Here is a 22,500-nt window from a genome sequence, read left to right on the forward strand (position 1 = left end):
ATACACCCACTCCCCTAGGAACACCAGCACAAGGACAACAAGCCCCAACCGGAAACCAAACAAACACCGAAGCTCCCATAAGAGGCAGAAGACCCATCCGCTCTACAGTTCAAGGACCCATCGCCGTACACAGTCTCCATCCCCCATAACCCCAAACCGCAACTTACCTTCTCCATCTTCATCATACGCATCTGCAAGATCCTCATCCCTCATCTCAAATAAAATGACAGTCGCCGAACTCCGTCAGACCATTACAAACGCCGGTATATCCATCCCCAACCGCTGCAACAAAGCTGAACTGTTGAAACTCTACGAAACCATCCCTTCACCAACTCCTCCCCCTCAGGACAGCAGACCAACTCGATCCCGGCACACCCCCTATCCTCAACCGACTTCTGCACAGCAAGCAACTAACCACCCCGGACCACCCAAGAAAGCAACCAGGAAAACAAATAAAAAGCTACCTCAAGCTACTGGACAGTCTGCACCCGTTACCATTACCTTTCAAAACACAGACAATCCACAGGAAAATCACGCCACTCCAGGACTTCCCACTCCCCTTCTCTGGCCTCCAGCTCCACTTTCCAGCGGAAACTCCATTCCTGCTCTTCCAGACATCTCTCCCTCTCTCAACCCTCCTCATTCTATTCTCCCTTCTAACCTTCCCCATTCTTCAACTCAGTTTTTTCCCACTCAAACTTTTCCTACGATCCATAACACCGTTCCTCTTCCTACTAATTTCCCCTCTTCTACTACCTCCTTTTTCCCCTCTACATCCCTCCACCAAGCACCCACTGTCATTACTAACCCTCCCCAACAGTCTACTCTTCGTACTAACATCTCTTCCGCACGGCCCCCCTTCACTCTAAGCACCGCCACACCCCTTCCCATTCCGCAAAATGCTCCAGTCCTGGAACCACCCCCGATCTCCAATGCCATCAGAAACCTCATCTTATCAGGTGCCGACATAGACCTTTCAACACTCCTTTCACCCATAGCACCTCCCTCAGCAGAGCGACAGGTGGATTGCGGCGAATTCACTATTACCCTTAAACCACCAGTCAGTTCACAAACTCGCACACTCTCCATTGCCGAATTTCACGTAGCCTTCGCACAATACACAGAAACCATCTGCTCAGTTTTTCCCCATAGGAGGCGCGAGCTGAATGACTATATGGCCATCATCTCAGAGCTCGCGCTCTCCTATGGGGGAACACATTTCTACACATATCATAAATTATTCTCAGCTAAATGTGCAATTCGCGTCACTCAGTGGAATCAGTGTACTTATTGGGGGGCTTTGGACACTGATCTCCACAACAGAGTATTCTTAGGATGTCGCAATCTATCCTGCGCGGTCTGCCGCTCTAACCTTCACCCGACCACTTCCTGTCCCTTCGTAATTCCCTCCGCCGATAAAGAACTACAAACCCCAAAATCCACCAGCTACGTACCTCGCCCTTCTACTTCCACTATCCCCTCTCTACTTCCTCCTCCCTCCTCTCAAAACCCTCCTTCTCAAATCTGTCAAAGCTTTAATATCGCTAGATGCTTTCGCCACCCGTGCAAATTCCTGCACACTTGTAGCTACTGCGGCGGCGCACACGCTCGTGTCGTCTGCCAAGTACTAAAAGCAAATAAAAAACATAGAAATTACTTGTCGACTCCTGTTGATATTTCTAATCTGTATTCTGAATTATGCTTGCACCCTGATCCTAATTTTTCTGAATTTCTCATTTCAGGTCTGTCTAATGGATTCCACCCTGGTGTTTCGACCCTTCCTTCCTATAACCTCGCATGTCCTAATCTCCAATCCGCTAACGCCGAACCAGATGTGATGGATCATCTAATCAAGAAAGAGATCGATAATAAATTTATGATCGGTTCCTTTCTTGCCCCCCCGTTTAGCACCTATCGAATTAGTCCAATCGGCGTAGCACCAGAAAATTTTCTGGGAAAAAACGACTAATAATCGACCTGTCTTCTCCTCATAATTCTGCCTTTTCAAGCATTAATAGTCTAATTTCACCCGATGAATTCTCATTGAACTACCATGACATAGACCAAGCAATTTCTCTAATTAAACTCGTCGGCCGTAACGCTTGGCTCGCTAAAGTTGACATTACGTCAGCTTTTAAAATTATGCCGTTACACCCTGATTTCTGGCACCTTTTTGGCATCAATTGGAAATCCCAATTTTATTTCGCAGTCCGTCTTACGTTCGGCTGCAGAAGCAGCCCCAAAATTTTCGACATGCTTTCAGAAGCTATATGTTGGATCCTCGCTAATAATTACGGAATCCCGCACGTAGTCCACCTCCTTGATGATTTCCTCATCATCTCTCCCCCCCATACCCCACCTGCTCAACACCTAGCGACTACTAAAGCAGTTTTCGCTAGGCTGGGTATCCCCCTTGCAGAAGAAAAAACCGCTGGACCCAGCACTCGCTTAGAATTTCTAGGCATTAATTTGGACTCCCAAAAATTTGAAGCTTCGCTGCCCAAAGAGAAAATTGATCGAATCATTTCTCTATCTTCCATATTTTTGGAGAAACATGAATGTTCTAAACGCGAACTGCTATCAATATTAGGACATCTTAATTTTGCCATGCGTATCATTCCTCAGGGACGCCCGTTTATCACTCACCTCCTACAACTCGCAGCTTCCGTCCACAGCTTAGAAGATAACATAGCGTTATCCGACCCCTGCCGCAATGAACTCAGCCTGTGGATTTCCTTCCTTAAGTGCTGGAACGGCTGCTCATTCCTGTATAGCGATCTAATTGCATCCCCCGTAGACATCCAGCTATACACGGACGCAGCTCCCTCGGTAGGATTCGGCGGTTTCTACCAAGGCCGCTGGTTCGCCTCTGATTGGCCCTCTCAAATGCTGGAAACTCCTCTACCTCAATATTCGTCTGCTTTATTCGAATTATACCCCATAGTAGCCGCTGCCTTATTATGGGGAGACGAATGGTCTGCCTCTAGCATTCTCATTCACTGTGACAACGAAGCCGTTGTGCACTGCATTAACAGAGGGCGCTCTCACTCTCCCGCTTTTTATGCCGCTTCTCCGTCGCCTTATTTGGACCGCAGCCAAAAAACAATTTATCATAACTGCTATACATGTGCCCGGTTTTCATAACCAAATTGCTGACGCTCTTTCTCGCTTTCTTTTCCAGAGATTCAGACAACTAGCGCCGGAGGCAGAGCAGCACCCGACTCCCATCCCTCCTTATTCAGAGATGATATTCCAATAAATCATCCAATGCATGAGCTGCACCAAACATCCATATCCCTCATTCTGCAGGCTGTGGCTCCAAGGACCTTACAAGCATATCTCACTGCATGGAAAACATTCAAACACTTTCATTTCACATACAACACCATATTCCCAGATTTCTCCCTGCTTACAATAAGCTCATTTATTACATACCTTCATTTTCATAAAAACATGCAGGCAAACTCCATTAAGAGCTATTTAAGTGGTATTCAGTTTTTTCACAAACTCATGTACGGCTCCATTTCTGAATCCATTGCCAACTCTCAAGTCAGCCTTCTTATTAAAGGCATACAGAAAGCACGCCCCCCCACCCCAGATGCCAGATTGCCCATCACACATAACATACTCTCCAAATGCATTTCCACGCTCAGGAAAGGCTACACATCTTTTCATACAGACCGCACACTAGATGCAATGTTTATTCTTGCCTTTTTCGGATTTCTCAGATGTTCTGAATTTACAGTAACATCAAAATTTGATCCTTCTATTCACCCCACTATAGCTGATCTGACCCTGATTGATGAGGAGACAATTTCTTTCCTCATCAAACAAAGCAAAACAGATCAATCAAGAAAAGGACATTGCATCTACATATTTAACATTCCCTCCTCCACAAGTCCCTTCCAAACACTCCTAGCTTATATTCACTATAGGAAATCACTAAGCAACAGTCCCTTAGCCCCCCTGTTCATAGACGACACACACAACCCAGTGACACGCTTTTGGTTCCAAAAACACCTCAAAGCTACCCTACATCATTCAGGCTTCCCATCAGAATCATACTCCAGCCGTTCATTCAGAATCGGAGCCGCCACCACAGCCGCACACAAAGGGTTAACGCAACAACACATACAAACACTTGGAAGATGGTCTTCCGACGCCTTTAAATCTTACATCAGGCTGAGCCACAGCCATCTTAAGGAAGCCCAGAGGACCCTCACTAGCAGAAATGCCAATCCCAGCGGCCAAGGGCACAGGCATAATCCAGGAACAAGTCAAGACCCAGCCATGCCAGCTCCCCAGGGGCGGAAGAGCTACCCAATTATGTAAAGGAGCAGGCACGACCCAGCCTCCTAACGGTTTCCCTTCTTCCAGCTTGAGTTGCACTCAGCTTCTCTACCTAGACACTCACCTTACTACAGCAGACGTTCCTCCTGCCCAAGCCCCCTTCTGCCACTCCGCCCCCCCAGGCCGCTGCCACAGAAGTCTCCACTACCCCCACCCCATTCTAGGACTTCTGTAGGACCCCGCCCCTTGGCTCTGAACCTGTACAACGTTACACAGAGCTTTGATTCCGGCAGGAATCATATTAGTCTTGCCCCAGCCCTAGCTTTTATATATTATATATCATTTCTTATAATGCTATATAATATAGTCTTATTTTATTTTCTCTGTTCGATTTGTTTTATATAAATGTATATTCATATGCACCCACGCATATAAATATAAATTTATATATAGTGCCGCCACCCTCATGCTCAGTTCCCGCTGGAACACTCCCAGAGCACCTATTCCGCCCGTCACCCTCTAGTAGAAGTCTCCATCTCACCATCATCTCTCCCGACTCCTACTGGAGTTGGCCACAATTAGCTCACCCAACCCTGAGCTGTGACACGAGCACGAGTCACTGACCCTCCCCGGCCCTAGACCTTATTTTTCTTTATTTCTTATTTATTTTTCACATTTATCTTTTATTTTTTACATTTATTTATATATCTATATATCTATATGCACCCACGCATATAAATATATACTTATATATAGTGCTGTCACCTTCAAGCTCTAACACTCGCAAGAGTTGCTCACGAGCATTCGACCCCCGCAGGGGTCATCGCCCAAACGCCACTCACCCTTCAGCTGGGGCCTCCACCTGCCCTCCATCGTTCCCGTCCCTAGCTGGAGATGGCACTTGCAGCTCTATCTCCCGCTGGAGAGCCCAAAAGAGCTAGACTCCCGCTGGAGTCAAGTAAAATAGCCCCCCCAAGGCCTTAGTTTTTCCCCATTATATATATATATATATCTATATATCACATATACATATATATTTATATATAGTGCTGTCACTCTCAAGCTCTAACTCTAGCAAGAGTTGCTCCCGAGCATTCGACCCCCGCAGGGGTCATCGCCCAACCGCCACTCACCCTTCAGCTGGGGCCTCCACCTGCCCTCCATCGTTCCCGTCCCTAGCTGGAGATGGCACTTGCAGCTCTATCTCCCGCTGGAGAGCCCAAAAGAGCTAGACTCCCGCTGGAGTCAAGTAAAATCGCCCCCCCAAGGCCTTAGTTTTCCCCATTATATATATATATATATCTATATATCGCATATACATATATATTTATATATAGTGCTGTCACCTCACAGCTCTATCTCCGCAAGGAGTGTTCCTCGAGCAATTACTCCTTAGGAGCCCCTGACCCCCCCGCAGCCCTAGTAACCCCCTCATCCAGCTGGAGTCCTCACTTTTCACTCCTCATCATTTTGACTCCAACTGGATCCCCGTCCATCCCACAGCTCTGACCCCCGCTGGGGTTTCCCTTAGTTTCTAATCCAGCTGGAGTATTTATAGCCCACGCCAACTCGGCACGGGCTCCCGCAAGAGCCCGTATCCCCCTTGGCTCCCATCGGAGCCCCTTCACTTTCAACCACTATATCCAGCAGCCGGATATAGCATTTCAAGCCTTTCGGGGAGTTTCTTCGAATACACGGCTGCTGTCCCGAGTCTCATGCATTTGGGGAGCTCTCGAGAACACCTGACCTCGTACTCCCCTCACATGCTTTATGGACCTGGCGGGAACCCTGGGCTCAACTATCTCCGAGCTCAGGGTTCTCTCCCGGGACAGCATGCCAAACCTGCTAACTTGCTAACAAGTTGTCAAACAGTATCTAAGTGTGAACTCTTGAAATGAAGTTTCATAAACTAATTTCGAGAGGAGCACGTGATATGATTGACTGCAGCCGGCCACTCATCTAAGCTCATTAGCTAGCCAATCGGAACGATCCAAACCCACTATAAATAACCTAGCTAAAATGTACACCCCTATCTTCGTTTTCCGAAGAAACCCCCCATCCACCCCTTCTCCTCCTTTCCTCTTTTGCCGAGGGGAGCTCTCGAGAACACCTGACCTCGTACTCCCCTCACATGCTTTATGGACCTGGCGGGAACCCTGGGCTCAACTATCTCCGAGCTCAGGGTTCTCTCCCGGGACAGCATGCCAAACCTGCTAACTTGCTAACAAGTTGTCAAACAGTATCTAAGTGTGAACTCTTGAAATGTGAGAACTGCCCCAGTGCACTGACATATTTAACAGCTTTGATTCATATCTGGACACTAGAAGAGCAGTGAAGTATCAAAGTATCTGTATTCACAATAAAAAAGGCAGTGCTGCTCCACATACTTGAGTTTGTCCAGTGTGTAGTTTGGATCCTTCAGTTGTTTAGAGAGCAGCTTGACTCCTGAATCTCCTGGATGATTGTAGCTCAGATCCAGCTCTCTCAGGTGTGAGGGGTTTGAAGTCAGAGCTGAAGACAGAAAACCACAGCCTTCCTCTGTCACCATACAGCCAGACAATCTACAAACACAGCAATAGTCCACATCACACAGTTGGACAATCACACATCTCTTTGTGTTGTGAAGATGCTGACTGCTGTTTCTGCTCATGTCAACAGCAGTGATGAACACACACATCCTGATCAGCTCTCCTTATTGATCGAGCCCTCGCATCAGCAAACACACACACACACACACACACACACACACACGCACACACACACACACACTCAACAAGGACTCGACATCATCTGTAGAAGTTCATATCAATATAAATAAAATATTACCCCAGCACATTTGGGCTCCACATCTGGTAATATTTAAGGGCTGTTCACACAGAAAGTGATGTTGAATGTTGACACCCACAGACAGACACAACCTGGTAAAGTTTTCAAACAGTGAACTGAGACTGCAACTATTAGTGAAATCTATATTAAAGCTCTTCAAATATGATTTAGATTTACAGTAATTGTTTTTCATCTTTAAATCTGATTTATTCTTGTGTTTAAAGCGTTTGTCATTCCTCTACTTCAGTGTCTCAGACTCATTCAGAAATGATTATTAAATGCTGGATTAATGCACAAGAGAGTTTGGCGAACACGTTTTACACCATTTCAAATATATATTATATGTGCGGCTGTATAAGTCACATACAGCGCTCAGCATAATGGAGGACAGCCCATTCTGAAAACCAAGACTTTCCTCCATTTCTCAGTCAATATAGGCAGTGTATTCTGCTGCATTTAAACAGAACACATTTATTAAACTGATTTATTCATGAACATCATATTTTAGTCACCAAACACATTCAGAAATTGAAAGATAATACAATTAAATTCAGGCTAAATATTGCAAAAAAACCTACACATTTTCTGATTTTTCCATTGTTTTGCTTCTCTTGATTTTTCTTCCTTTTTAATTTTGTATTTAATATTTTTCTATAACACATAAATTTAAGTGTGCTAGTTTTTGGACTGTTACCTTAAGTTATTTTGTTAGATGAGCTCCAGATTTGGCTAATCTATTGTATATGCACACATATAATACTGTAGAGCTTCCTATTAAACTATGAATGTAAAAGAGAGATTAGTGAGGGCTGTACTTATATATGCTGAGCACTGTATATTGTTCACCCAGAGTGTTTACATGGTCACACAGCAGTAACACAACAAGCATTGAGTTTGGGCTAGCTTCTGCAGATGGACATTGCTGTACACTGCCCTTGATGGGTGAGTGGGGGAGTGTCTGTTGTCTCTCAGGTGTGAATTATTCATGAGCATTGTCACTCACACATACAGCTGAGATCACCCAAAACACACTTAACAAAATGTAGATCATTGTAATGTTTTCTCTGAATGAGAGAACAGAATAATTTCACATAATTGTGCAGTAAATATTCTAGACTACAAGACTGCTTACTCTAAACTCTTGTTCAGGCACATTCAGTGTGGTTTTTTTCCTCTAAAACCTACTAACCACACATAATATTTGTTTTCTAAAAAACACAAGCATGAACATCAATATTTCCCAAATATTATTGTAGCTCAGTTTGTGCTGAACACTAATGAAACACATGTTGGCCAGTTCTGTGTAATAAGTCGCTGAAATCAGCACAGATGTCAGGGCATGTCAAAACATCTCAGGGGTCCCAAAAACACCTCAGACCCCTGAGGGTTAACTACAGGTATAGTATGAGCAGTGTGAAACACAATTACTGATAAACCATAATTCCTGTTATCTGGGGTTTAGTATCACCCAGGGTTAACATGTTCAAGCATGAAGAGCTCTAATATGAAACTGTCTGACTGTAGTTATTGTAGAGTGGAGAATCATTTACCTCAGTGTGTCCAGTTTACAGTGTCGACTCTTCAGTCCATCAGAGAGCTTCTTCACTCCTGAATTCTGCAGGTCATTGTTACTCAGGTCCAGCTCTTTCAGCACACAGTTTGAGGATTGTAGAGCTGAAGACAAACTCTCACAGGACCGAACAGTGAGATTACACATGACCATTCTGAGAAAGAAGAACACAAATTACTAAAAACTACACTGTTAATGTGACCTGATGTAACAAAACAAAAAATCAATCAATCAATCAATCAATCAATCAATCAATCAATCAATCAATCAATCAATCAAGCAGGTGTTTAAACTCAGACCTCAATATCTCCAGTTTACAGTGTTGACTCTTCAGTCCATCAGAGAGCTTCTTCACTCCTGAATCCTGCAGGTCATTGTTACTCAGGTCCAGCTCTCTCAGCACACAGTTTGAGGATTGTAGAGCTGAAGAAAAACTCTCGCAAGAATCGGCAGTGAGTTTACATGTCATCAATCTGAGAAAGAGCACACATTATTAAAAACACACTGATAATGTGATTTGTCTGATGTAACAAAACAAAAAATCAATCAATCAATCAATCAATCAATCAATCAGGTGTTTAAACTCAGACCTCAGTGTCTCCAGTTTACAGTGTTGACTCTTCAGTCCATCAGAGAGAAGCTTCACTCCTGAATCCTGCAGGTCATTGTTACTCAGGTCCAGCTCTCTCAGCACACAGTTTGAGGATTGTAGAGCTGAAGACAAACTCTCACAGGACCGAACAGTGAGTTTACAGCGCTGTAGCCTGTGTAGAGGCCAAACACAATATGTATGTGTTAATCTGGAGTGTTTAATAGTCTGAAGCACATCTGACTGTAGTGACTGGTTTAACTTCACTAATTAGTGAGCACATCTGCTGATTTTAGCTTTAAATCAACATTACCATTTGCGATGACATCATCATTGTCCAATCACAAGCAGACTTCCCCACTTTAAAAGGAAGCCGGTGCAGTCGAAAGCTAGCTTGATTTTTGCTTGCTCATTGTTGTGTGTTTGCTATGTTGGTTGACTGTGTGTTTTGCTGGATGGCTGGATTATGTGACAGTTTCTTGTGTTATGTGTGTTATAATCATTTGTGCTGAAATCGATCTTTAAAAGTGTTCTAATTGTGTTTTCTCTCTGATTACCAGATATACGACATCAGTGGGATTCCAGGAACAGGGTAGATGTCACGTGACCTACATGTTGCTACACGTAGGAGATACCAATGTATTATAAACACTAGTTTAGAAGTGTGCGCTACTAATTGTAAGTTTTGTTTACATTTGAGTTTAGAAGTGTAGTTTATATAGGGCGTGAAAACGCTGAAGATTTTTCTTTCTTTTTCTTTTATTAGATGGTATAGAGATTGTGGGTTCTAGTTAGAGTTGTGTTTTGTTATTTTCTTTTCTTTGGCGCCACTTTTGTTCCTCCTCCCCTTTATTACAACCATTTATTTATTCTTGTTTTCTTTATTTTGTATATACTTTGTTTATCATTTATCCACTTTGTAAAATAAACACTTATTTTGGCATAATTTGGTTGTTTGTCTGCTCCATTGCAGCCTCCATTCATAAAGAGTCATAAGTTTTAAATGTTGCTTTAACCCTAGCGTTTTCATCTTAAAATAACCGTAACATTTAATTGGGGGCTCATCCGGGATATCTAAATACTAATTTGACATGCTTTAGAGATTTTTAGAGACCGGAAGTTATGATTATTTGTGTTTGGTGGTGACAATTGTGCTAGAGTGAGTAGTGCGTATATTTCAGGCAGAGAAATATCATAATACTAGTTTGCCTTATCTAGGTAATGGAGGTGTTTAGTGTACAAAACTTTATGAAAAACCCAACAGTAGAGCAGATTAGCAGATGCAGAAAGCAGGACTTATTGCTGGTGGCTGACCACTACCAGATTGAAGTAAGTAAACACAGTCGTAAGGCAGAACTAAGGGATTGCATACTTGAGAATTTGTATAAAAAATGTGCTGCCAGTGGAAAAGGTGAGTGAGAATGTTGATAAAGTAATTCTTGATGACGTGGTGGTCGAACATCTTAGTGTGGGTGCTGAGTAGGATCTGCAGGGTCAAGCTAAGGTTGATGCGGCGGCAAAGGCTGGATTGCCTCCCTTTGATCCATTCTCCCCAATGTCCTCTGTTTCAAGGAGTGATGCGAGACTGAAAGTCCGTTTGGCACGCTTGCAACTGGAAGCTCATGATAAAGAGCAAGCTCGGCAGGCTGAAGTTAATTTGCGTTTGGAAATACGCAAACTTGAGATTGAGGCTGAAACGCAGATCAAGCTACGGGAACTAGATCTGGAGGCGATGAAGATTTCCTCCTGTTCTGCTCCACCGTCTACCTCGACCCCTGCCACTGCCTTGCCCCCGACTGCCACTGATGTTTCAACTCCGACTGATACTGCTCCACATGCCTTTGACATTGGTAAGCACATTGTTTTGGTACCACAATTTAGAGAATCAGAAGTAGATTGATACTTTACTGCATTTGAGAGAATAGCTACTTCTTTGCACTGGCCTAAGGATGTTTGGTCATTGTTATTGCAATGTAAATTACTCGGTAAAGCTCAGGAGGTATGCTCAACTTTATCTTTAGAAGATAGTTTAAAATATGATTGTGTGAAGTCTGCAATTCTAAGAGCTTATGAGCTAGTTCCAGAAGCTTACAGACAGTGTTTTAGAGGTTGTAGAAAGAATGGTACACAGACTTTTGTTGAATTTGCGTGAGAGAAAAGGCTACTATTTGATAAATGGTGCACAGCTAGCAAAGTGGATGATATGGAGTCACTGCAGGAACTAATGTTGTTAGAGGAGTTTAAAAATTGCTTGCTCGACCGTGTTGTTGTGTACTTGAATGAACAGAAAGTTAATTCTCTTTCACATGCAGCTGTTTTGGCTGATGAGTTTATTTTAACACACAAAAATGTCTTTGCACCAGTACGTTCAGACAAATCACAGATTGCTCAATCTCAACCTAGTCGTTCTAAAAGAGCACCGTTCCTGAGGAACGCGCCTGTTTTTATTGTCGAAAACAAGGTCATGTCATTTCCGATTGCTTGGTTTTAAAAAGAAAACCACAATCACTAGTTAAAAGCGTAGGGTTTTTAAACACTCGCACTGCTTTTAAGATTCCTGACAATAACAAAAACAATGACATTGATGACAAGTACAAACCTTTCATTTTAGAAGGATTCATTTCCTTATCAGAAAATTGCGATGAAAGGGTAAAAGTGAAAATACTTAGGGACACTGGTGCGCTGCAGTCTTTTATTGTAGCAGACAAACAGTTGTCTGGCGACACCTACTGTGGATCTAATGTAATAGTTCAAGGAATTGAGATGACTTGTATTACAGCACCGCTGCATCGTATACACTTAACAAGTGATTTGTGTACAGGATTTGTTCGAGTTGCAGTTCGGTCGTCACTACCTGTAAAAGGCATTGACTTCATCCTTGGCAATGATTTGGCTGGAGGAAAGGTAACGCCTGTGTTGGAGGTTCTAGATAAGCCAGATGTAAGTATCCAATTAGACTCCTGTTCAGATCCAGAAATTTTTCCCGCATGCGCAGTCACGCACGCACAATCACGCAAGATGGGAAATGTGGTTGAATTTTTCTCTCCTTTTTTGGCTGGTGAAAATTTCACTATTGAGGATTCATTGGAAAATCAGGCAGGAAAGGCTAATGTTGATGTGACTGACAATAATCTGTTACAGTTACCTGTGTCTCGTGAGAGAATTACTATGGCTCAAAAAGAAGACCAGTCTCTTGTGTCACTTATTAATGGTGCTGTTTCAGGTGTTGAGAACAAAAAGGCAAAGAGTACAATTTTCATGGACAAAGAGTTATTGATGCGAAAATGGTCTCTGAGTGCGGATGATGATCTGGAGTGGGATGCAGTGTATCAAATTGCTGTTCCAACTCCTTACCGACAGCATGTGTTATATCTTGCACATGATCATCAGTTTGCTGGTCATTTAGGGATCACAAAAATTTACGATAGGATTCTAAGGCACTTCTTTTAGCCTGGTTTGAAGAAAGATGTGGTGAAGTATTGTCGCGCTTGCCACACATGCCAAGTAGTAGGGAAGCCGAATCCAATAATTCCACCTGCACCCTTGATTCCTATTCCAGTAGTGAGTGAACCATTTCAGCACATACTTGTGGATTGTGTTTGACCGTTGCCTAAGACAAGTTCAGGTAATCAGTTTTTGCTTACAATAATGTGTGTTGCAACTAGATTTCCAGAGGCTATACCTCTTAGAAAAAAATCACAGCACCTGTAATCATCAAAGCACTAATCAAGCTTTTCTCTACCTTTGGTTTACCTCAGGTTATCCAGACTGATCAGGGAACAAATTTTATCTCCAAACTTTTTGAACAGACTTTACAGTCACTTGCGATCAAATATCGAGTGTCAAGTCCTGAAAGCCAGGGTGCACTTGAACGCTTCCATCAGACGTTAAAGTCTATGTTGCGAAAAATTGGGAAATGAAATGAAAGATTGGGATGAAGGTGTTCCTCTGATGTTGTTTGCTACTCGAGAAACGGTACAAGAATCTCTTGGATTCAGTCCTGCAGAACTGGTTTTAGCTCATCAGGTAAGAGGTTCTTTAAAAGTCTTGAAAGAACGAATGCAATCGGTTGATTCCAGTGCAAAAACGAACATACTAGATTATTTCAGTAAATTTCGTGAACGCTTACACACTGCGTGTACCCTTGCTAAAGATGCACTAACTACTGCACAGAAAGGCATGAAACGTAAATATGATAAGAAAGTGGTTGTACGATCATTCACTGCGGGTGATAAAGTGTTAGTACTCCTACCGATGTCTGGCTCTTCACTTTCTGCACGTTTTTCAGGTCCCTACATAGTTCAAAAGAAAATCAGCGAAACAGATTACATTATTCTTACGCCTGATCGGAAACGTAAAACTCGTGTGTGTCACATAAATATGCTTAAAGCGTATCATGCAAAAGAGACAATCGGAAAAGACTCGTCCGTGTCAAACACTGAACCTGCTGTTCCTACCATTACAGTCACGCAGTCATCTTTTGAAGACAATCGGGATGCTGATGATGATGATGTAGTACTTCGTCACACTCAACAATGTGTGAGGCTGAAAAATTCAGACATTTTCAGTGATCTCAATTCATATCTGAAGCATCTGTCTTGTGACCAGAGAAAAGATATTATTGCTTTAATATTTGAATTCAATGGTGTGTTTCACGATGTTTCAACACAAACAAATGTGTTGAAACATGATATTGATGTGGGTACAGCCCATACTATTAAGCAGCATGCTTATCGTTCAAACATGAATAAACGATCATTGATGCGCAAGGAAGTAAACTATTTGTTAGAAAATAATTTGGCAAAACCTAGTCATAGTCCGTGGAGTTCGCCATGTCTGTTAGTACCAAATACTGATGGTATGTACAGATTTTGTACAGATTATAGAAAGGTTAACTCTGTTATTGTTGCGGATAGTTACCCGTTACCACGAATGGAAGATTGTGTAGACAATGTTGGTACAGCACGTTTTGTTACAAAATTGGACATGCTCAAAGGCTACTGGCAAATTCCTCTTACTGACAAAGCTTCAGATATTTCTGCATTTGTTACACCTGACTCGTTTGCACAATATACATCTATGACCTTTGGACTTCGAAATGCACCCGCAACATTTCAACATCTTGTAAACTTGGTTCTAGGTGATTTACCAAATTGTAGTGCTTACTTTGATGATGTGGAAGTCTATTCTATGACTTGGTGTGAACACATTTCGTTGTTAAAAGCAGTTTTTACAAGACTGTTAAAGGCATCTCTTACGTTGAACTTGGCCAAGTGCGAATTTGGTCAAGCCACAGTCACATATCTTGGAAAGGAGGTTGGACAGGGAAAAGTACGTCCAGTAGAAGCTAAAGTGGTTGCTATATTGCAATTTCCAGTTCCTACCACTCGCCGAGAACTGCGACGGTTAAGTCTTAAAGCTGCTACTGAAAAAGCTCTATCACCTCCACATATCAAGCATGATCGTGAAACTTGCAAATAGAGTCGATCCTGAAGATCCTGTGAAGAGATCTCACGGGTTGGTGTATATTAATTAGCTCAGAAATATACTCAGAGGCCATAGAGAGATTTATAAACATACAGCAGTACTCTGTACTGAATTGGCAGCCAGTGTAGAAAAACCAGTACAGGTGTAATGTGCCTTTTCTGTGCCTGTTAAAAGCCTGGCAGCTGAGTTCTCCAATCTCTCATATCAGCCAAACAATTTAACAAAGCCTGAAGGAAGGATTGATCCTCAGATATTTTGGGGAAGTAGATTTGAGAGTCATCAGCATATAGATGGTAATTTATACCATGCTTTTCAAAAAAAAAAAACTCCCAATGAAAATAAGTAAAGGGAAAACAAAACTGGACCCAACATCAAGCCCTGCAGTACCTCACACATTAATTGAATGACAGAAGAACAAGAGTTGCCCAAACTGACTGATGTAGTTCTATACTTCAGATATGAAGAGAACCAGTCCAAAGCTAGACCCTGGATACCAGTGTGTTTTCTAAGCTGATCAATGAGGATGTCAGGATCCACTGTATCAAAAGCAGCAGTGAGATCCAATAATAGAATAAGAACAGGGCTACCTGAACCAACCTCCAGCAAGACATCATTTGAAACCCACAATAGAGCGGACTCTGTGCTATGACCAGCTCTAAACTGACTGAAATGTATCAAAAACGTTATTATTAAACATGAAATCATTCAGCTGTACAGACACAATCCTCTCTAAAACCTTTGAGATAAAAGGTCAGATATACAGGATCTGCTCTGGTTTACTGTCTAATAGTCCCTGCCTTGGCTTTGTCCTCCTCACTGTCCACCTGCTTGTCAGTTTCCCCCTCACCATCTGTCCTGTACTCTGTCATGGTTTCATTAACCTGTCTCTCCCCATCACCCTTGTCCACTGAAACACCTCCAGCTGCTGAACTCACTCTTGTTTTGTGTTTTCCTCTGAGGATTATCTGGAATCTTCTCCTAGAAGGGAGCTGTGTCACGGTCCTGGTTGTCCTGTCCTTGTACTGTTGTGTTGTCCTTGTGTTCTCTGTGTTCACCCCAGTTTTCCCCATGTTACTTGCCCAGTTACTCTTCACCCCCTTGTTAACTCCCTAGTCTCTGTGATTAAGCTCCTCTGTTTCAGTCATTATGTGTTGATCATAGTTTGCTGTATGTGTTTGTGTTTCTCTTGCTTGTGTTTTCTGCTTTTCAGCTCTGGCATTTTCTTTGTTTATGGATTTTATTTAACATTAGAACTGAACCTAGATCCAGCTCTTGCATTTGTTTTGCCTGCCTGCACGATTAGAAGAAGATAAAATAAAGAAGAGGGTTGCATGGCGGTTCATTGGTAAGCACTTTCGCCTAACAACAAGAAGGTCGCTGGTTTGAGTCCCAGCTCCAGTTTCCCCCACAGTGTGAAGACATTTGATATAGGTGAATGGGGTGAACAAAACTGACCATAGTGTATGAGTGTGTGTCTGTGTCATTGTTACCTGATAATTATCAGCATAGATATGAGTCAAAATAGACAGAATGGAGAAAACATCAGTGTGATCATTCCACTCCAGTCCAGAAAGAACTTTAAAGGTGCTGTATCATTTTATAGCTGACTTGTGTGCAATTTAGACGATAACAGCCATATCACACTGCAGCCCAAGACCGGTTACTCCCTGAAGCTAAGCAGAGCTGAGCCTGGCCAGTACCTGGCTGTGAGACCGCATGGGAAAACTAGGTTGCTGTTAGAAGTGGTGTTAGTTAGGCCAGCAGGGGGCGCACATCCTGTGGTCTGCATGAGTCCTAATGCCCTAGTGAAAGTGAAGGGGACACTACACTGTCAGTGGGCGCCATCTTTCGGATGAGACATTAAACCGTGGTCCTGACTCTCTGTGGTCTTTAACAATCCCATGGCACTTCTCATAAAGAGCAGGGGTGTAGCCCCGGTGTCCTGGCCAAAGTCCCTCAATCGGCCCTTACGATCATGGCCTCCCAATCATCACCATATCTTTTTATGACAGCTAATCACCATTAGCTATTGACCTACATGGTAGGAAAAACAACTGGTGTGTAAGTCAATGGTTACAGGTTTCAGTTTTCTTCAAATTATCTTCTTTTATGTTCAACTGGAGAAAACAAAGTTTTAGAAAGGTTTATATCCATAAAGAGTGAGTAAGAATTAGTAAATTCACTTTTTGGGTAAACTATCCCTTAAACAACCACTGCCAAAACCTGAATCTGAATGTTATTTAAAAAGCACTAAAACATTACATAATGAACAATTATTAATGTATTTTGCAGTTTAGTTGATATCAATATTGTGCATGTTCATTAACATGATGTCATGTCATTTCTTATTTTCATCCGCTTATCCATGGCCGGGTCGCAGGGGCAGCAGTCTTAGGAGAGAATCCCAGACTTCCCTCTCCCCAAACACTTGCACCAGCTCCTCCGGGTGGATCCTGAGGCGTTCCCAGGCCAGCCGAGAGACAAAGTCCCTCCAGCATGTCCTGGGTCTTCGCTGAAGCCTCCTCCCGGTGGGACAGATGCCCGAGCCAACTCAGCTGACTTCTGCTGTTCAGTGTTTGAACTGTCAGCAGTGAAAAGTAAACCATACTGAACTGAACTGAACTGAACTTCAACACAAAACTGAACCGACACTGTTTCAATTTACTATGATCTTCCATGTGAAGCTGCTTTGACGCAATCTACATTGTAAAAGTGCTATAGAAATAAAGATGAATTGAATTGTCGATGTGGAGGTGCAGTGGCTCTACTCTGAGCTCCTCCCATATGGCAGAGCTCCAGACCCTGTCTATAAGGGTGCGCTCTGCAACCCTGCGAAGCAAACTCATTTTGGCTGCTTGTATCCAAAATCTTGTCCTTTCGATCAGCTCATGACCATTAACATAATATACTGTATTATTTAAATTCAGAAAATGTCTACTTCTTAGATGAAAAAAAAGAAGGACGTTGACTTACAGAGCTCTTTTGGAGGTTTTGATGACTGCTGATAGTCTGATGAGACACTCGTCTGATCTCTGGAATTTCTGAAGCTCAAACTCCTCCAGCTCCTCCTCTGAGGTCAACAACACAAAGACCAGAGCAGACCACTGGGCAGGTGAAAGGCGAGCAGATGACAGACTTCCTCTACTGAGGTGAGACTGAATCTCTTTCAGCAGAGTTTGGTCGTTCAGTTCATTCAGACAGTAGAACAGATTGATGGATCTCTCTGGAGACAGATTCCCTTCAAGTTTCTGCTTGATGTAGGCAATTATTTCCTCTTTGCTCTGGTCTCTGTCATCCTGCTGTGTCAACAGGCCTCGTAAGAGTTGTCGATTGGACTGCAGTGACAGGCCGAGAAGGAAGCGAAGGTAAAGGTCCAGATGTCCATTCTCACTTTCCAGAGCCTTGTCCACTGCAGTCTTCAGGAAATCAATCATGATCTCATCTCTGCTTTTTTTTGCTTGTGTCTTGCCGCTGTCTAGAAACAGATGTTGATAAAGGGCTGCAATGAACTCCTGAATGCTCAAGTGAAGAAAGCAGTACATGGTACCAAGAATGATTCCCGTCTCCTGCTTAAAGATCTGGGTACACATGCCTGAGTACACCGATGCCTTATAGACGTCAATGCCACAGTCTTTCAGATCGCTCTCATAGAAGATCACATTGTTTCTGTCCAGCTGCTGGAAGGCCAGTTTCCCCAGTGAAAGGATGAGGTTTGGATCCCAGGAGACATCTGCTGTGTTTTCTCCATCAAACTTTCTTCTGCTCTGCTGGATCTGAAAGCGGAGAAAGTGTGTGTACATCTGTGTCAGAGTCTTGGGAGATTCCTGCAGTGTTTCAGCATGAGCCCTGTGTTTCAGTTTCAGTATGTTCTGGAGAACAGTGGCTGAAATCCAGCAGAAGACTGGGATGTGGCACATAATAAAGAGACTCTTTGACTGTTTAATGTGATCAATGATTTCTCTGGCCTGATTCTGATCTGTGAGTCTCTTTCTAAAGTACTCCTCCTTTTGGGCATCATTGAATCCTCGTATCTCTGTCAGCCGGTCGATACAGTCAGCAGGAATCTTACTGGCAGCTGCTGGTCTGCTGGTGATCCAGATGAGAGCAGAAGGAAGCAGATTTCCCTTGATGAGGTTCGTCAGGAGAACATCCAGAGAGACTGCTGAAGATACATCACCACACGTCTCATTACCAGCAAAGTTCAGAGGAAGACGACATTCATCCAATCCATCAAGGATGAACAGGACTTTGAATCGTGTGCTTCTTGTAAGGTTCAGTCCTTTAGTCTCTGGGAAAAACTGAGTTATGAGGTCTTTTAAACTTTGTCTTTCTTTCTCCTTTAAGTTCATCTCTCTGAATGGAAGAGGAAATATGAAGCTGATGTCTTGATTTTCTTTCCCTTCAGCCCAATCCAGAACAAACTTTTGCACAGAGACTGATTTCCCGATGCCAGCAACTCCTTTTGTCAGGACAGTTCTGATCCGCTCGTCTTGTTCAGCTGCTTCAAACAAATGTTTGCATTCAACCTGTATCTCTAGTGACTGATGACGTCTGGAAGCAGCTTCAATCTGTCTGATCTCATGTTCAGTGTTGACCTGTTCACTCGCACCCTGAGTGATATAGAGATCTGTGTAGATGTTATTCAGAAGTGTGGAGTCTCCTTGCTGAGCAATTCCTTCAAACACACTTTGATATTTCTTCTTCAGGCTACATTTAAGCTGATTAATGAAAAACAGCTCGCCTAAACACAGGAGCAAAGAAACAGAGAGATTTAGTCTTGAGTTTTGACTTATTTGTAGTGACAGTCTGACAGATACCCATGAGTCTCTTACCCTGGAGAGTATCAGCAGCTTGATCTTGCTTCATCTCTCTCAGGAAGAAGAGTGTGAGATCAAGAGCTGCTTCTGTGATAATGCTTCTGTCCTCATTAAACTCCTTTACAAACTCTTGTCTGTTTTCTTCTTGTAAGATTTTCCTAAAGTTTTCCAGTTGATTTTTCAGAAATCTGATCATTTTGCTCTCAAGATTCTATGATTGAAGAAAAGAGAAGATCAATATTTAAATAAAACATTCATTAACATACAGTTGTGCGTCCACAAACTACTCAATAAAGACAAAAAGACATTATAATATGAGTCTGTTGAACGCTTGATTCTGATTGGCTGATAAACTTTGTAAGGTGTTGTTATTTTCAGATAAACACACAGCTAAAGCAGATTTGGCAGGTTTTGAGCACATGACAGTTTCATATCTCTACACTGAATGATTCCAGTAACTCCACAGTCAAACATCACATCAAAACACACAGAAAGCTTTGGATTTGTAAGAAACTAGTTTCACACACAGGAGAAGTTTGAGGACAAAAACCTGACAAATGTCTGGAACACAACATGGCGGCTTTAGCTGTGGGAACATCGGCATCCCAGCAAACAGATTTCAATTATTACATTTATATTTAAAAGAAGTCTAATAGATGTTTACCAACAGCCCAAAACTAGACTAGTCATCAGATATGCAGCAGTGTGAATCTGTCTGATCTGTGTGTTTGAGGACTAGTCTAGTTCTGGACTATAGTTAGATGTTTAGTAGATTTTTTTCTGACAGCTTAAATTTTGCCTTTTTTTTTGGTCTGGCTATCATTGTTCAGACATCGAATAAAAACTGCAGAATAATCCACTGTGGTCTGTTGAATTATTAGAAAATAATACACACTAAATGTGTAACGGTGACTTTACGTGAATCACAGGTGTGAACTATTTGCGAATAATTCAATGAACTGCAGTCAATTATTCCTCACTTGACAAATACTTTTTAATTTTTAACATCTTTAATTACATGAAAAATAACACTTACAAATGAAATGTGTTGCAGAAGCAGGATCTTTTCCAGGAAACATTTTGTGTGTTATATTTACAAGTAAAATATGAATCTAAATGAGTTTTTCTCACCTGGAAGATCCACTGGAGATTGTCTGTGAAGCTCTTGTGTCTCCTGTGAGTCTCGTCTCCTGAATCTGCTGACTCATATTCAACACTGTTAACAGGTAAAACTACTGTAATAACACATTTAGAGGCAAACAGATACAGATATATCTTACAAACACTGAAAATAATGAATATTCTGTAGTGGCGCTTATAATAAGGAGACCACTGGACCACTGCTGTGTCATGTATTCATTTTTTTTCCCAATGCTTCATCTATATTTAGATATATTTACAAAATAGTTGGGTTATAAACATCTTCAAAACATGTTTTATGTCACACAAATAATAGAAATGACATGAGGATGAAGATGACATGATACTGACACTGAATAAGAAACTAAATCTGCCACTAGGTGTCTGTAAATGAGTCAAAGTCATTGAGTCATTGAGTAATTTGATTCATTCACACTACTGATTCATTCAGAAGTGATTCTCTTTACTGAATTGTTGGTTCACAATAATATGCCTGAAACAATCCATGTGTGATCAATAATGTGAAACACAATATACCTTTGGGCAGATGATGGTGTTTTCTCACTGAGGTTTGGTGGTGGACGATCCATTGACCAGTCACTCTTCAGAGACACAGAGCTGGACACACGTGATCCTGATCTCACACTGAACACACAAACACACCAGAGGAATAAACTGCAGGACAAACTTCAGTCTCCTTTGTACACCTTGTATTAAAACTGACAAAAGAGAAAATTATTGGAAAAAAACACATTTCACTCGGCACAAAACTAGCACAAAGTAACTCTTAGCTCAAGGTCAGGCTGATCAGGTCTGTTAAACAGATTAGACTTACAGTGCGTACAGAAAGTATTCAGACTCACTCTTTGTTTTATTGTGGTCATTTGCTAAAATCATTTAAGTTCATTGTTTCCTCATTAATGTCCACACAGCAGCCCATACTGACAGAACAACACTGAACTGTAGACGTTTTTGCAGATTTATTAATAAAGAAAAGCTGAAATATCACATGGTTCAGACTCTTTGCTGTGAACTCAGCTGCTGTCCATTTCTTCTGATCCTCCTTGAGATGGTTCTTCACCGTCAGTTGAGTCCAGCTGTGTTTGATTACACTGATTGGACTTGATTAAAGCCACACACCTGTCTATATAAGAGCTTACAGCTCACAATGCATCTCAGAGCCAATGACAATCATGAGGTCAGAGGAACTGCCTGAACAGCTCAGAGACTGAATTGTGGCAAGACACAGATCTGGCCGAGGTTACAGAAACATTTCTGCTGCACTGAAGGTTCCTCAGAGCACTGTGACCCCATAATCCTTTAACGGAAGATGTGTGGGACGACCAAACATTTTCCAGAACTGGCTAAACTGAGCTGTCAATAGATCTGTCAAATGCTCTGATCCACTGATTTACAACAAAATAAATGTAAAGGTATTGAAGCTTCATGAAGCAGCGCTCCAACATCAGCCATCAGCTCTGTTTACTGGAGTACTCTTGTGGATTAGCGGTGTGTTACTCGTTCATGTACACTCAGAGCGTGTTTCGCTGGTGTGTGTTTTAATCTTCTGTGTTTATTGTTCGCTGTCTGGATATTGGATTACTCTTTGTGGATTACTCTTGATTATGATTGATTGCTTGTTTTGTCCCCTTGCCTGTCTAAAAGATACTCTGAATAAGAAACTAAAACCATCACTAGGTGTCTGTAAATGTCTAAAATCATCAAAAGTCATTGAGTCATTTGATTAATCCAAACAACTGATTCATTTACTAATGACTCCA

General features: G+C 42.2%; 1 protein-coding gene across 2 annotated transcripts in view; it reads right to left on the minus strand.

The window, feature by feature from the left end:
* The window catches only part of LOC137491375 (NACHT, LRR and PYD domains-containing protein 3-like), a 31,403-nt gene that overhangs the window by 4,229 nt on the left and 4,674 nt on the right, over positions 1-22,500 (minus strand). Inside the window, exons 1-8 of one of the 2 annotated variants that reach the window (XM_088649702.1) lie at positions 21,073-21,364; positions 20,711-20,733; positions 19,595-19,790; positions 17,736-19,503; positions 9,277-9,450; positions 8,986-9,159; positions 8,667-8,840; positions 6,678-6,851 (exon numbers count right to left, since the gene is read on the minus strand). In XM_088649702.1, the coding sequence (XP_088505828.1) occupies positions 6,678-6,851; positions 8,667-8,840; positions 8,986-9,159; positions 9,277-9,450; positions 17,736-19,503; positions 19,595-19,790; positions 20,711-20,733; positions 21,073-21,124 (2,735 nt within the window). In that variant the 5' untranslated portion in view covers positions 21,125-21,364. Of the gene's footprint in view, positions 1-6,677; positions 6,852-8,666; positions 8,841-8,985; positions 9,160-9,276; positions 9,451-17,735; positions 19,504-19,594; positions 19,791-20,710; positions 20,796-21,072; positions 21,365-22,500 lie in introns of those variants that run through there. The other variant, NM_001444715.1, reaches the window with a different exon arrangement.

Source organism: Danio rerio, chromosome 4, assembly GCF_052040795.2.
Source record: "Danio rerio strain M-AB ecotype USA chromosome 4, GRCz13ab, whole genome shotgun sequence".
NCBI classification, from domain to species: domain Eukaryota; kingdom Metazoa; phylum Chordata; class Actinopteri; order Cypriniformes; family Danionidae; genus Danio; species Danio rerio.